Source organism: Hyposmocoma kahamanoa, unplaced genomic scaffold, assembly GCF_003589595.1.
Source record: "Hyposmocoma kahamanoa isolate Upper Pololo Valley unplaced genomic scaffold, ASM358959v1 64, whole genome shotgun sequence".
NCBI lineage: Eukaryota > Metazoa > Arthropoda > Insecta > Lepidoptera > Cosmopterigidae > Hyposmocoma > Hyposmocoma kahamanoa.
Genome location: NW_020653852.1, coordinates 3,134,614 through 3,151,783, shown reverse-complemented (window position 1 = coordinate 3,151,783; position 17,170 = coordinate 3,134,614). Strand labels below are relative to the sequence as shown.

General features: G+C 37.0%; 1 protein-coding gene across 4 annotated transcripts in view; it reads right to left on the bottom strand.

The window, feature by feature from the left end:
• Nucleotides 1-7,690: 7,690 nt before the first annotated feature.
• The window catches only part of LOC113230643 (ion transport peptide-like), a 123,267-nt gene continuing 113,787 nt past the window's right edge, over nt 7,691-17,170 (bottom strand). For all 4 annotated transcript variants that reach the window (XM_026464648.1, XM_026464649.1, XM_026464647.1 and 1 more), the window contains exons 2-4: nt 10,037-10,260; nt 9,312-9,432; nt 7,691-7,866 (exon numbers count right to left, since the gene is read on the bottom strand). In XM_026464648.1, the coding sequence (XP_026320433.1) occupies nt 9,312-9,432; nt 10,037-10,260 (345 nt within the window). In that variant the 3' untranslated portion in view covers nt 7,691-7,866. The remainder of the gene's footprint in view (nt 7,867-9,311; nt 9,433-10,036; nt 10,261-17,170) is intronic.

Genomic DNA, 17,170 nt, shown 5'->3' with positions numbered 1-17,170 from the left:
CAATTAATAAAAAGACGAATCTGATGTACTAGTACAATTAGTTTACATAATGTTTTATCCTGTTAATATTTTATCCGGATGTGAGCGATGCACGATAAAGACTTAGGTACCTTCTACAGGTTCGGACCAATTCCAAGAACCTAAGCCTTTCGTTTAATGAGTTTTTCTTTTTTTGAATATTTGAAATTACATTACATTTAAAAAAAATAAATTGGTAAGTATATTCGAAATCAACATTGTCTTCTGTTCCGAAAAGTCTAGCTGTTATGTAAGTTGTGGTGTTAACGGCTCTTGAACTAGGAATAAAGGAATTTATATTTATTATAAATACATTTTAGATTTTTTTTAAATTAGTTGATGACTTTATAACCCATGATTCTCGTGGTTGTCACAATAACCGAAAATTATAGTCGCATTTCGTCTGCTTGAAGGTAAAACCACGTAAGTGACATTCCAGAAATCCACAAAAAATCAAACCAAATTATGTAGGTACCTGTTGTAAGAAAACCACTTATTGAGTTTATAGCTTTCTTGTTATGGAGTTTCACCTGCAGAAAGATAGTGATTTTCTTACCATAGCTATATAAAGACTATTTGTAGAAAATGTCACTTATGTGGTTTTAACTTTAAACAGACGGTTTGTAATATTGTCCGTGGTGGTATTTCATATCATCGTTAAGTGTTATTTTAATAAATTTTCAGTATATCATATTTTTCGTAATAAGTTTGTCATAAGAAACGAAAGTAAACCTTATACCGCTGCAATAAAGTCGCTTCTTTTATGGAGAATAAACATCTCGAACTCGGCGGCGTTCAACTATTGACGATTGATTGAACATCCAATATAAAATCAAAACGACTTGCAATAAATAGGTATTGAACTGTCAAAGATATATTAACTGGGTAAAGTTTGAATTATATTAATTAATCCAGAATTTGTTACATAATTTTAAATAAGAAACTACCACCGCCCATTATCAAGATTTCATAGTGTGCCGACAAGTAAGTAATGTTAGCATTACTGTGTTCTGTGTTACAGGCACATGGGACTTGTCAACTTATGTCTCACGGTGATGAGTGCAGTGGCAGTGCCCCTCAGATCTTTGCGATTTAAAGCTCTGAGTGGCACTGCAACTATTATGGACAAGCGTGTAGCTTACTTGAATTGATCGTCCCGTGATTTGATATTATAAAAAAAAAACTTTAACATTATGATAGTATGACTTTTGGCGACCGTGGTTCTGATAGTAATCGAGACTTAAGGCCCGTCCATTGTTTTTTCTTCCGTGGTAGGTATTATCCGTGATTTTGACTAAGGCTGCGTAAAATTCAGACGAGAGGTTTTGGTTCTGGTTAAGTTGAATTAATTTCTTTTTTCTTAGGTAATAAATATTATAGATAATGTATGATAATGGCAAGCAATCTCTTTGTATGACTGATCCAGTACAAATGTGTTATTGATTAATTTGTCAATCCAAATAAAAGAATTGTATTTTATTTAAATATAATAAGATAATAATATTATTAATGTGCCGACTTTTATTGCAATTTCCTTTTATAGCGGTAATAAGTAGAACTTATTTTTTTTAAAGTTTTAGTTTCTAATATAAAAAAAATATTTTTATAGCTAGGGTAGCCTGCCGGTTTAACATACCGCCTCTCAAGCAGAGACTGTGGGTTGGAATCCGGGCTCGCACGTCGGAGTTTTTCGGAATTGCGAATTTTACGGATTGGAATGTGCGAAATTTAATTTTAAATTTGCCATGAACTTTTCGATAAAGGAAAACATTGTGAGGAATCCTGCACATATCTACTAAGCAATTTAATGATGTGAGTGAAGTTCCCAATTGAGCCTGCGTAGAATTGTAGCCCAAGCCCTCTTAGGCTGCTAACAGATTGACTATACGTTTGCGTGAAGCCGTAATCAACTTCATGCAGCCGAGATCGACAGCATAAAGTTACTGCGAAAAGTCGTTATCCGAGACCTCGACTGCATGAAGTGGATAACGACTTCACGCATTAACTGCATGAAGTTAATTGTTTGGTGGCCAAATTAGAGTCGACCGGTTTAATAAACCATCAGCCAACACCCGTGAGTCAACGAAATCGACAAGATCAGCCGAAAACTATATAATATATATGTATTAGACAACATTACATACTTTGCTCTGATCCCGAAGTAGCTAAAGCACTTGTGTTATGGCAATCGGAAACAACGACCTTACCACAAACACCCAGACCCGAGACAATATAGAAAAGTTAGTTTTTTACACTGACCCGGCCGGGGATTGAACCCGGGACCTCAGACATGGCGACACCATGAAAATCGGTGTGCGAGCCACTCCACCACGGAGGTCGTCAAAACATCGCTTAATAGACTGCCTCGGGTTCTCCTGAACACTGACAAACGGTGACGATGTTTTCGGTGGTTTTAAATTTTTATCGTTTGCACGTGTTGATCGACGCTGTAGCTTGTCATGATGATTTGTCTTTAGGCTGGTTTCAGAGCAACACGGATGTATATCTGGACCGTACTGCGGAGCACCGGAGCGAAATAAAGAACTATTCACATTAGACCGTGCCGGACGCGAGCCGAGCCACGTGCGAAGCTCGGATTGGAAACCACCAACCACCTTAAGAACAACAGCCAACAGGGATGCCACTCTCTTGCGAACGATCGCCTGAAAACTATCAATTCTAGCCTCCGTGAACATCCCTAAGGTACTACAGTGTCGAGGCAGCCTTAACAGTCCCCTGACGGCGTTGTTGAATTGGACACGCAAGGCACTGTATGCTTTTTTAGTGTAATTGCTCCACGCGTTGCACGGGTCTGGCAATATGTTTTGAAAAGGGTGTTTTTAACCTCGTAAGAGCACCGTGCAAACCTGCGGGCCAGTATATTACACCTTACCGCCAGCGCCTTGCGTTCCCTTCAGGTCAACGTCGTCTGTTGAATTTTCCATGACCCAGTGACCCAGATACATGAACTTAGTCACTTTCTCGAGTTCATTGCCGTTTAGAGTGACTGGTGGCGTTGAATAGGTTTTGGTATCTGATTTGAACACCAACAGTGAAGGCGACCGTCTTCTGTCAATTTGAATATTCGCACTAAATTAAACACTCGATTCCATTGACTTACAAATAAATGGACGACGGGTCTAATACAAAAACCACGAAAAAAATGTCCCAAGTCAACCTATTTAAACGTAGTGACATGTAAAGGAATATGAAAAAGCTAAAACGTTGAATTTAAATTGTAATGTCATCGCAGTACTGTCTAATTTTGCTTCGCTGTCAGTCGAACAAACGAAGACTAAAGCGTGAATGACGCTCTGTATACGATTTTAACGCCCTATAAGTTCGGACACTTTTTAGCGAGGACCCGACGTCCATATAATTGTAAGTCAATGCTCGACTCAGAGCATTACGGATTCTACGCATGCGAATGTCCCGCAGGTGGACAGTCCGTTCGGACCGTACGCACAGCTGTGAAACCAGTCTTAGTGACTGAAACATATTAATTATTAGCTATGGCCTGTGTTAGCTAGCCATTCTATATAAATAATAGTATGGGCGTTAAATTAAATACATCGTCCAATTTCAAAATAGTATATTTCATGGAACCCGTAGCGTTTCTTAGTTGCTTTTATAAAATTTATACAAATACAAATTAATGCTTTTTATCTAATCGATAATTTTTACAATAATTTCTCGTCCTATAAATTTGTTTAACATTTTTATATAAAATTACCTAGTATCTTCGTATAATTGGCACCACGTTTATAAAGAAGAATTTTGTGCATTTATAGAGATAGAAAGATAGGTTAATTCCGTAGCTCAAATTTCTGTATAAAAATTTGGTTGTCTTTTATTTCAAATAGAGCTGCCTCTTTCACGCTTTCAAAATGTGAAAGTGGTAATGGTTATTTCGTGTCTATTAAATGAGGTTTGCAAATACAAGCTATGGAATCGACGCCAATGAAAGTATGAGTTGAGATTCTAACAAATAAGCAAAATACTTAAGTCATAATTTGAATAATTATTACGTACATCTCAGTAGGTTTGTATTTCGCTAAATAATGTTATACAGTAATGGCAAAAAAATGACCTTAAAAGATAAATTTCCGAGATTTCAATAAGCTAGCAAAGCATAGAAATATATTCTGTTTTTATGAGCCCTTTGATGTAACGTACAAATATCTTTATGAAGAAAAAGAATCCCTATAATCACTGGTAGCAGGAAGTAAAATAAATAATTAATTAAAAGTAACAAATAATAAATAGTCCAATAGTAATAAAAAAATAATTCTCTATTAAATACTTAGTTCTAAATTAAATTATGTACTTAAAACTAAATGTTATACAACCAAAAACCGAGTTAAAATGAAGATATATTTAGCTCTATATACTTTGCCAAATAAAAAAAACTTTGTACGGCAGCAAAAAGTTGACAACGTTAAAAAAAATAAAACAAAATTAAGATAAAGGAATAGTTCTAAAGAAGTCATTTACCACTCGAAATTTATTCCTATTTTGAAATAAGATTCGCACAATTCAGTATATTTAAATGAAACGTAGTGTACAAAGTCAGTCGGAAAATAATAAAGTAATAATAAGCCACTTGCGTGAATTAAAAACTACAGTTACTTAGGCATACTTTAGGCGCTTTAATTAATAATAAAAATCTATATGATTATCTAAATTGTGTCTTGTAACGAGTCTCCTTTATATCTACTAGTCAGTTAGCAGCTGGAAAGTAGGCTCGCTACGAGCCTTTTTTAAATTATCTAAAACACCAACGGTTTTTAAATTGTTCTTTAAGGGATTCTCGGATAGAATATGACGAATAAAATCACTCGATAGTGCAAACTTATAATTTTTCTCAATTAAATAATTTAAAAAGTGACACAATTTAAAAAAATAAAGAAACTTAAGTAAATTTTATACAATACTGGTATTGGAATGCGAGAAGCAAAATCAGTGGGAAAATTTTGGAGACAGTTGGATGACCAGCATCGAGAAATACAAGGAAGGAATTCTGCCTCATATAGGGGTGAAATCTTAATCCAGACAAATAGTGAGGTGGTTTCTTGCTTGGATAGGATCTAGAAGCTACTGTGGGGCTTATTATGCCAAATGGGGGAAGGGGAGACCCATTAAAACGATATTGTCCCATTTAAGTTAACTTTGAGACCATTGTATTGGCTTGAGTTTTGTTAAAACTCAAAGCAATACAATATGTACATTAATGCACTCGGCAACAGTTTAATAACGAAACGTTAAGTATAAAACGCATTGAGATATTTTTAACAGGTTCAAAGACGTTTTTTACAATTTCAGGGTAGCTGGAAATCTTAATGCACCCACACTATTTATTCAGCAAGAGATTCTTTACCCAATTTTTAAAATTTCCTAAAACCTAGGAGGCGTTTCTAATAAATTAATCTTTAATGTACTTTACACTCCTATGGCCTGCTAACTTACAACAATAATATAACATAAACCATACACATAATAATTAATTATATTTCAATAACATTATTACGTTAAGGGTCGTGGGATTTGGCTTTCTTAGATTCTGTAAAATTCTTTGCGTGCTATAATTTGCTTCAGGTAATTTCTTGATAGATGGCGTTGTTATAAAAGCACAACAATGTCATATCAAGTAGTTTTGTTTTCTGTAAAATGTTTGTCATGCTATAATCTGTTTGAGGTAATTTCTTTATAGATGGCGTTGTTATAAAACTGCGACATTGGTTTATGTATTTATTTATAAAGCACTGGCTTCAGAGCCATCAGCTTAATGGTAACAAATAATCAAGAAACGCACAATGTAATATACGTAAAGTAACAATTAATTCGTGTAAAAAATGTAACTATTAAAACCCGCCATTTGATTTTTTTTTGGCTTATGTAGAGCATTGCGTTTTCTTGTCGCTGTTTTATCAAGGCCTAAAGAACATCGTGACTGCTAAATCACATTTTCTTAACGCAAGAATTTTACATAATCTACGGGTTTTAGACGCCAAATCGTGGGCTCTTAACTGTATACTTTTTATCTAAATACAAATTATGATAACATCACAATTAGTTGCAAACATAAATAAAGTATTAATTTATTTATGTCGCGTTGAAGACTAGAATACGTTGAGAATGCAGACGTCGTGTAATCCGGAGGAATTTGACATTTGCTTCTACATTGTTTTGAGTAAGTTTGACATACACGGAGTTACCATTGCATTGTAGACTGTGGTAGCATAAACACTTCGCAAGTTTTGTGGCACATGACAAAAACGGATCGAGCGGCCGTTTGCTTTCACAATGAGTATATTTTGTTTGTTTCTCCTCGTTTTGTTGATGTAAGGAATCCAGCCGACCCTTGGACAAGGGCGTGGTGAAACTGTTCACTCTGGAAATAGATAAAATTGACTTTTAATTTTTTTTCTTTTCAAACAACAACTTTTCTTTCGCGACTTTTTACCAAACATAATAAATTTAGCAAAACTTAAGCTAAAGGGGAAAATAAACAAGACCGTGATTAGGCCTGTGGTAGGTATTGTGTGGATCACAATGTTGGGCGATGAAAAGGGAGAACGAACGAACTGTGCATACAGCGGAAATGCGAATGTTGAGATGGATATGTGGAATGACAAGAAAGGATAAGATAAGGAATGAGTACATCAGGGGAAGTTTGAAAGTGGCGCCAGTAACGGAAAAGATGAGAAGTAATAGGTTAGCGTGGTATGGACATGTCATGAGGATGGAATAATGTCATGTGACGAGAAGAGCGTTAGGTATAAATATGGAGGGACATAAGCAAGAAAGGAAGGCCAAAGGAAAGATGGATGGATTGGGTGAAAGATTTAGTAGTTCACCCAGGGAAGTACTGCCACCTTATCTATTTCTGCCGCCAAGCAGAAATGTCAGTATTACTGTGTTCCGTTTTTGAAAGGTAAGGGTGCTGGTGAAATTACAGGCACATAGGACTTGTCAGCTTATGTCTCAGGGTGATTCAGATCTTAGCGATTTAAAACTCTGAGTGGCAGTGCAACTGTTATGGACAGGCGTGTAGCTTACCATCAGGCGCAGGACTTGTTCGTCTCGTTACTTGATATTGTATAAAAAAAGGAACATGGGTAAGAAAGGTGTGAGTATGGAGAGTGGAATAAAAATACATGTTATGCCGACCCCACCTAGCGTGGGTAAGGCCATGAATAAGAGAGAATAATAAGTGTTGGTTACTATCTCACACTTTTTTGATCAGTATTTAGTGGTAAGGTAGTAAGTTCAAAGGTCCAAGCGTCCTCCCCGAAATTCTCCACTCCGCTCCTGCGTTTTGCATCGGGCTGCGTATTTACGCTAACGCTTTCTCTTGTTACCGCAAAGAGGTATCACCGTTTATGTAAATATGGTTATTTTTGTACGAAAGTAAAATTTTATGGTTATTAAAAGTCATAGAATTTATTTATGATGTTAGTATTATACCTAGTCCTGGGAGGTAGCTCTCTAAAATTGTCGATTTAGAGCTTATTCACCTAATATTATAATAAATTATAGGTTTGTTACTACAATATGCCTTCTTAGTATTTTCCCGCTATTTCTGAATTAGTTTTCACAAAACTGTTCCGTTATTACAATATTCAAATATAATTACCGTTGTAAAGTTGTTGCGTAGACCGTAGCTGCGTGGGCCCTCGTGTGCGTTATATGTCATGTGGCAAAAAACGTTGCGAATCGTTGGCGTGCGCGTACGCATGTTAGCGCCCTCCAACGAAATCGATCATTTGATCTAACTCTTCCTCCTTGTCGTTGAGGTACAAAGACTCCAGGCATCCCTTGAAGTAGGGTGTAGTGAAACATTTTGACCTGAAAAACGTTGCTATTATTAGACAAAATTATCTTTGTGTCATTTTCGTTATTATTAACATTCAAAATGATTAAGTTTTGGTTGAATCAAATCTATGGACTTCTTAGGTTTTCGCGTTCCTATGTATAACACAGGAAATTAAACTATTTTTCCGGATTTAAATCGCGTATATTTCTTTTTTCAAACAAAACGTTTCGGGCCCTTTACAGGTCCCATGGTCCCAGTCAACCGTAATTATGGGACCTGTCTGCCTATCCTTGACCAGATATCGCAAAGACCAGAGGGGCATTACCACTGCGCCTGTCACCCTGAGACATAAGTTGACAAGCTCTACTGCCATAAAAACTATACCAGTCCATTTTAACATTTTTGCCGTAGCTCGTCTACGACTTGCGTTCTTAAATAAGTAATTATATTTATTAATGTGGAATCTTCTTGAGTTGGTCAGAATAACCTTTATGTCCATGCGGCAAGAGTGAAGAAGACATTGTGCATTTCACTTCCCCTCGCACCACTGACGACAAATGCACAGTCTTCGCACTTCGCTCTTATTAAATAAATATAAAGTTTTTTCTGACCGACTTAATACGATTCGTTGTCGATAAATATGATAACTCCTTTACGCTTTCAAAAACGATGAGTCTGCGTCGATATATAGAAAAGGTAATGAACTCATTGACAGAACTAGTTTCACAAGAGCTGTAAGCTCAAGAACTAAAGTGCTTAATTCAAAATATCTTGTACTGTTAGCTTAATTCTAGATACGTACTAATAACGTACAATTTTTTGGATCCCGTAACGCTTCTGCTAGTGTCAAATATTTTAAATTAATATAATAACAAGATTTTGAAGCTGTATTTATCCATTCTGTTTCCAACCAAGACTAAATCATTTTGTTAACACTCGTGATAACGAAAGTGCGACTCTTGAGAATTTAATCAAATACTTACCACTGTTAATTTTAATTTAAGAAGATTACTAACTACTTTGGGCAAGAAAGAGATTACAAGTGCACGTTTAAAATGTTACCATTGCGTAGAAAATTTCAGTGAACTTATGCAAATAAGCTGAAAGTGTTAAGTTGCTTACAGTGAATAGTGCTAGAGTAAAAGTAATTATGAGCGTTACAAATAGCGATAATAGAAAAGAATATTAGGAGTGCATTTGAAAAATATTACGTTTTTTTAAAACATTTCAGTGAACTTGTGCAAATAAGCTGAAAGTCAATCATGGTTAGCGTTACAAAGTGAAATAATAGTGTGCAAGATGTGTTATAAATTGTCACTAAATTGATGTTACAAACCCTTAAAATAATAAAAAAACAAAAACCAAATTTTTACAAACTAAAATAGGTGGTCATTAAAAGTAATAGAAAAAGAAAAAGGCGTGGTTAAAGGAAGAAGCGAAGGAAAGGAGAAATAAAAAAATGGTAATAAAAAAATACCTAAAGTTTCGGATCAGCCCCGTGTAAATGTTTAATATATTTCTTGTAAGTGTCGAGATTCTCGTTTAGGAGGAGGGCCTCAACGCATCCCTTGAAGTAGTCTGAGGTGAAACAGTCAGCCCTGTTTTGAAAAAATTACATTTGTTGTGTTAGTCCATTTTTCGATTATAGATCAGTGTCGGGTATTCATGATTTGTCGTGTAACTACTTGAAATACTTGATATATGAATGTTCATTATATCAATACAGTGTATTTTTATATTTTATGTTATTATATATTTTATATTTTTGTCATTATCTACTATCAGCTGAAACATGTTACCTGCACGAACATAGGCCCCCAGCCACCTTATAGTGCTCTGATAAATCCTTGCCGCGGTGACTCAGATTGTTCTACAGATCTAGTTGCGGATTGGTACTACAATTTCCATAATATTCATTTACTACATACATATGTACATATGTAAACATCATGACCTGCTACGAACCTCCACTTGCTACGATTCTGACATTCTTTTTTTTTACCTTTGTCAATGTTACATTCAAGGTCTTGGTACATTTGACCATTATCTTAATGTCCTCAAAATTATTTAGTATCTTTATCAGCCCATACTCGGTTTACTGGTACTGCACTGGTCTCCTCTAATTAGAGGATGTAGTTCACCACGCTGACCTACTGCATGTTGTGGACTTACAGATATATACACAAAAACCAAAAGTCATACCTGCACAGATTAAAGAGCTGAGATTCTCTGAAGAGGTTATAACAGTCGTCGCAGACGCGGTCAAGACGGTTAAACATGACCTGGTCGTAGACGCCCTTGCATTGCAGGTCGTAGAAGGAGCGACGCGTAATGTGGTGCTCGCGCTGGCCGCCGGGCAGCGCGGTGCAGGTGAGCGCGAGCGTCAGAAGAGCTGCGCACATTACTTGAACCGAACTTAGATGCATCTGTAACAATGGATAAGAATACTTTAGCAAGTACTCTAAATACGCCTAATTGCAATGTGAGTCGACGATATAGTATGCGTCTCAGGGCGTCAATGGATGTAACCAGGCTGTGGTTAATGAGGTAGTGGACATGGAGAATTTTAATAGCAGTAGAGCTTCTTGTGAAAAAGTTGCCAGGAAAGTACTGCCACCTTATCAATTTCCGCCGCCAAGCTGAAAAAATTGAGGTAAGCACAATAGTACTGCGTTTAAAGGGTAGGGTTCTGGTGAAACTACAGGCACTAGGGACTTGTCAACTTATGTCTCAGAGTGACGGGCGCGTATTTTATACGCACCGACGACGCGCAGATGACGCGCGTAAACACGATTCAAACGCGATGCAGTCGTAGCGAGTAAACCTTTACACACGTTCATAAATTTAGTAGCGCCGTAACGTAAACACGCATTATCTGCGCGTATACGCGCCGCAGACGTATTGTAGTCGCGCGTATGTATCGCTCATTTTGATAGTATTAATTTTAGTTTTGTTTGGTAATTTCCGTTAGTTTTTGAAATGAAGTAAATATATGAAATTCTAAGTGTAAACTCCAATGGAGTATAGAAGCCGCTTGATTGCAACGTGATGTTCGCGAAAAACGCGATACAGACAGGCTTCGAATTAGCTTCTCGCGCGCTGTATCGCGTTTAAATCGATACAAACGCAACAATCTGCTTCTTGAACCTCTACCGCGCCGTAAATGCGCGTTCATGAAACGCGCGTCGTCTGCATATGCTCTAAAACATTGATAAAAAATTACAGTCTGTATAATTTTAAAGCCCACATGGTGGTGAGGCATATCAATTAGGCACAGTTAAATACAAAAAACAGTCTGTAATAAATACGTCGTAACGTTCTAAATGCTTAACACAAGGTCGGCCTATTCGTAAAGTGGTCTATTTGTAATCGGCCCACCAAGCTATCTCATACTGTTAACTACGCTTTCCGCATTTGCGTTTATCAGTTGTTATAATGAAAGGGCGGTGTCGCCCGACCGGCCGGCTGGTTCAGCGCTTACTCCACTAACCAAACCCGACTGTCGTAAGGTGTAAATATAGCGCGATTAACTGGCTGGACCACCTTCGTTCAGACCGCACTTAAAGATTATTGGACCACCTAGCGCACCAGGACCACAAGTCGCGGTGTGAACGTGATTACGAGCTAATAACTTAACTGCTTCAAATGGGGCAAATTTAAATTGAAAACGCGCGTTCGTTTCTCTTTTAATAATGTTGTGGACTTGCGTACCTAGTGATAAATTGAGACTTCCTGTTTGCTCCTTAATGTAAAGTGTACTGTATGATAAATGCAGCAGGTTTTAATCGATTTCTGCTGTCCGAGGCCAGCCTTAAATTTCCCTCCCCATTTTATTTTCGCGATTACAAAAGAATTTTCCTAAATGCAGCTACTTGACACTTTTTTTATGGTATTATAAGTGGCGGCACGAACAAGTCGTGCGCCTGTTGGTAAGCGGCAACTCTATCCATAACAGTTGCCGTGCCATTCTGAGCTTTAAATCGCAAAGATCTTATGGGTACTGCCACTGCACCCGTCACCCTGAGATATAAGTTGACAAGTCTCATGTGCCTGTCATTTCATCAACACTCTTATTCTAAACCGGAACGCAGTAATGCTCAAATTACTGCTTGGCGGCAGAAATAGGTAAGGTGACAGTACTTCCCTGGACGAACTCTTTCACAAGGAGCTCTACTGCTACTAGTGTATGAACATTAATTTCTTTAAACTTGTCTCTCAAAGGCCAAAACAACGAAAAATAAAATAACATAACAGAAGTATGAAAGTTGAAAGACATATAGTATAAATGAATTAAGAAGTAATAATCTCAGTACAGATTATAAAAAAACGACTTCAAAAGTTCGTAGAATTACATCTATTTGCCAAGTTTTATAGAAATCGGTTACCGGAAAGTGCGCGAAACTAGATTCGTCCCCTGGTTTGCCACCCTTAGAGGTGGAATATTTCCTTCAAATTTAAATGGGACCACTACCAAGGTATCTTATCTTTCCAACAAAAAAGAATCATCAAAATCGGTTCACAAATACTGGAGTTATCGCGTAACATACAAAAAAAAAAAACAAACGGTCGAATTGAGAACCTATTCCTGTTTTTGAAGTCGGTTAACAATAAGGAATATCACAGTTCAAATAGCACTTTTGGTTGCGTTTGTTTCGTAGTTCGTTCGGGTAAGCTCGACTCGATTGTGATTTTATGTTAGACAGCCGTCGTCGTCACCTCTGTCTTGGTCAGGATAACTTTTTCTCAAATAGTGAAATTTATTGTCTAATTTAACTAAAAGAAATAATTTTGACTAGTTAACGTTCTGCCGCGCTTGCCTCCGCCCCCGTCCCTGGGCCATCCGGGGTCATGCCCCTTCTGCACCCAGTTACGCCACTCATTTTTGTTTCTATACGTATTTGTAATATCAAAACCTTAACAAAACTAAGTGGAAAGACCTTAATTTTTAGATTAGGTTACAAGCACACAAAGGTTAGAAAGAGAGAACAATAAAGCGAGTGTAGAGAGACAGGCAAATTTGTGTAGAATACATATTAATTAGCACATTACCAATTTCTACTAACAAGTAAATATTGGAGACTGTCTACAATACAATCAGATGTCGAATTTTCATTGTACTAGTTTTTTAAATATACCTGTAAGTAAACCTATCTGTACTTAACACTGTCGTATCGTTAAGCAACAGGTTTTCGTTGTCGCGGTTTTGTTATATCGTAAAGTGCGGCTCTTTGGTAACGAGAAGCTGCGCCCGCGGCGCCCGGGGCCTCGGCTGATTCATACTCGGACAGTGTAATAAAGATATTACAGCCGTGGGAACTTAAGGTATGTTATTGAGGAGATATGGATCAAGAATCGATGTTTTGTTTTGGGTTTTTCAAAGTCTGCTATTGTTTTTACTGTACGGAGTTTGTTAGTTCGGAAAAAGCGGCAACGAGCGGGTAAGGAAGGATTGAGAAGAGTGCAACCAAATGACATGATAACTATCTAGGTGACAGGCCTCAGAAAAGGAAAATGTGGCCACTGAAACCAAAATATCCAGACGTAAGCAATAGAGGATGCTAGAAAGGACCTCAAGCAAGACCGCTTGTACGTCCTAAGACTTGCCTCGATAACGAAGATGGTTGATACCTAACGTTGTAGGGGTTTGTCTGCTTAATAAAATATAAACTATGATGTTGTTACAACAAGGTCTAAAGGTCTATCACCTCCTTTACTAGCAAACAGGTGCTTGCCAGTAAAGGAGGTGATAGAAGCATACACATTATGTAGAGATAACATTGTTACTCTAGAGATTGATCTATTATATATAGCTTAAATCTATACTGCATACCTACTAGAATCGGTTCGAAACATCTGCACAAGTCTTAAAAGAATTGAAAAAAAAAAACTGTAGTAATTACAAGATCCGGCCCGAAGGACCAGCTGCATAAGCACGCCACCCAGGCAGCCGAGCTGTCTAGCATGTCGCGTAATTACTATGCGATTGCGCAGCACAGCGGTCGCTCGTTCACTGCGCCTGATGTTTATTTGATGAACGCTTTCAAAACCTTTACGTATTCACTATCGGTCTTGTCTCTGCCAGGAATGCATGTAATATGGGGTGTGATGGAATTTGAATTTAGCAACAGATTCATGCTCTTTAGCATTCGCTACTGTTTCTTTGAAGCCACATGAATTACTTAAGTGAAAGGAACTAAAAGAAAAAAGAAACCATCCGTAACACCTGCCCGAGTTAATTGAATTATTGATCCTTCGAGCCGGATACGCGTTGCGTTATTTTTATATTTTATTGCAGCTTTACTTAACGCGCCAGTTTGGTTCTATATGTATTACTATTGAAGATTACACTTATAACATTCCATGCTGAGATGTACTTCAATTGTAGTGTCTCATTTGGAAAAAAATTATTTCTGCCATTTCGAGTACTCTACCTCAGTTGGTCCCATAGAGACTATTGATCCTTACCAGAGACCGGATCGAGTGGCGTAAATAAAGTTTTGTAAAAATTGGCCTTTATCTTGCTGACTGTACCATTTTTTGAAATTCTGTGAATGCCAATCAAAATATCTTCAAAATTCATGGATAGTCTTCTAGAATCGTTTTTCTGAAACTACAACGATTAAGGTAGCTGGCCTTTTTAGATTCAAGAGCTACGGTAGTCATGCAACTTGCGCTAACATCCCAGTTTTAGTATTAAGTAGATAAAAAAAAAATCATCAAATTATGAAACGTAGATCTTTTGTTTCTTTTTAACATGACGATGTGTTGAAAAAATGTACAATCGTAATAATTACAGGAACGCTAAAAAAAGGTTAAATTATAGAACAACGATGAATAACTGGCCACGTATACCAGAAAGATTAATTAGAAAAAAGAATTACTTAAATCGTCTTTTGATTTCGATGAAACATGTGTCCAGTCTTAAAGAACGTTGTTGTCATAATTCATCGAGTATATAACCAGAAATAGAGACGAAATAAGGGCCATATATTCCTGGTAACAAATTAGCGTTACAGCTCTTATAAATATCAACTCCCGTTTGCACTGAAATATAGACAGGCCAATCTCAAAGTCTCCGTATATTCCAAAAAATATTCTGTATTTATTGTAATAAAGATAATATCTCTAACAATGCCGTGCTGTGCTATTCGGTGGTGTGGGAAAAACAGCAAAACATCTAATTACAAAACAAACGGAATCACATTTCATCGGTAATTAAATATTAAATATGTAATTTTGCAATTTTCCTCCATTATAGCAAAGCTCAAGTTAACTGGTCGATTTGAAGTGAAACAGTTGACGACACCCATTGACGACACCCGTCAATTGTTTCGAACTCGGGCTAGCCAATCGGAGCCCAGTTGTCACAGTAATGATATGGCACAATAGTTTTCAAACAAATTAAATGACATTTCGCCTCTATTTCTGGTTATATCATTGACTTACAAATAAATGGACGACGGGTCTAATACAAAAACCACGAAAAAATGTCCCAAGACAACCTATTTAAACATAGTGACATGTTTTCATATTGAAAAAGCATTGACTTACAAATAAATGGACGACGGGTCTAATACAAAAACCACGAAAAAAATGTCCCAAGTCAACCTATTCGAAATTTAAATTGTAATGTCATCGCAGTATCGCGTTGTCAGTAGAACAAATGAAGACTAAAGCGGAGTGTCGCGCTCTGTATACGATTTTAGCGCCTTACAAGTGCGGACACTTTTTAGCGCGGACCCGACGTCCATATAATTGTAAGTCAATGTGAAAAAGCTAAAACGTTGAATTTAAATTGAAATGTCATCGCAGTACTGTCTAATTTTGCTTGCTTCGCTGTCAGTCGAACAAACGAAGACTGAAGCGTGAATGACGCTCTGTGTACGATTTTAACGTCCTATAAGTTCGGACACTTTCTAGCGCGGACCCGACGTCTATATAATTGTGAGTCAATGGGTTATATACTCGATGTCACAATTCAACCTTTTTATAATGTTCCTCCAAATATGTTCTTGAGTAATTGAGTACATATAAAAAACGCCACACTAACACAACGTACACTCCAATTGGAATAATTATATATTTAGCAACCTACATATAGGTAGTAGTATGATGCTATCTTTATCTTTTAACATTTGTATGAAAATTTCCAACATTAGTGTCTCCAACGAGTCAACGAGCATAAATTGCTCGAATTTATTTTATTTACAAAAACACTAGTTATGAAAATCCTGATTGCGATAACCATTTTGATTTGAGCCTCCTTTCTCCCGATTTATAGGTCGCTAGACATGTTTAGCAGGTCTGCGTTAACTGGACGGTGCGTAGAGACAAAATGGCACCGCGGCATACTCAACGCAAGTACCTGCGTCTGCGCATTTAAACTGTAAATGTAATATGGTTGTTCGCTCGGCAATCATGGCACCGAAGAAACAGATTTTCAAGTTAATACCAATTAAACTTTCAATTTAGAGCTCATCCTTTACCATCAAACACAAATTATCTAATGAAGTTAAGTGCATTGGGACTGAAAATATTGTTTCGGATCATAAATAGAAATAAATCTTAATAATTTATCTATTAATACTTGTATCACTTTGGTGCATCTAAGTAACTGTTTTTCGTAAGTATATTGAATACCTACAAGTCGAGGTAGTCTATGCACTGCAGCCGATTCATATTTCGTTCCAAATCCGAGACTATACAAATCTAGAAAGTCGGACCCACTTCGGATGTCGCTTGTGCACTAAATCCGATTCCAATCCGAGAAAACACGAATGTTGCTTGTACACCTATTTATTTATTTATTTATTTATTTATTTATTTCTCCGTCCGACATCCGTCCGAAACAATTACTGTCAAATAAGTAATATTCGACAAAATTAAAAGACAAGTATCAAGAATGAAGCTTCATTCGCATCACGCGTCTTTTCATTTGGTCAAGTATTGCTTATTTGGCTGTAATTGTTTCGGACGGATGTCGGATGGAAATCGAGAGTAGACCCCCTGATAAGAATAAGACGTAGTGTACAAACGCTCTATTGGTTTGACTCTCAATCACAAGATCTTGGGTTCGAATCCGGGCTTGCACCTCTGAGTTTTTCGGAATTTATATGCGAAGTTTAATTTGAAATTGGCCACCTTTCGGTGAAACGATAACATCACGAGGAAACTTGCACGTTGAAGAAGGTTCAATCGAAAACGTGTAAAAAAACTGTCAACCGGAAACACCAAAAACGATGTTTAAAATCAATAATACACTCGGTATTAAACTGTAAGTAGAGGATGTAAAAAGTCCCACCTATAACCAATACACTAAAATCAAACAATGCAATG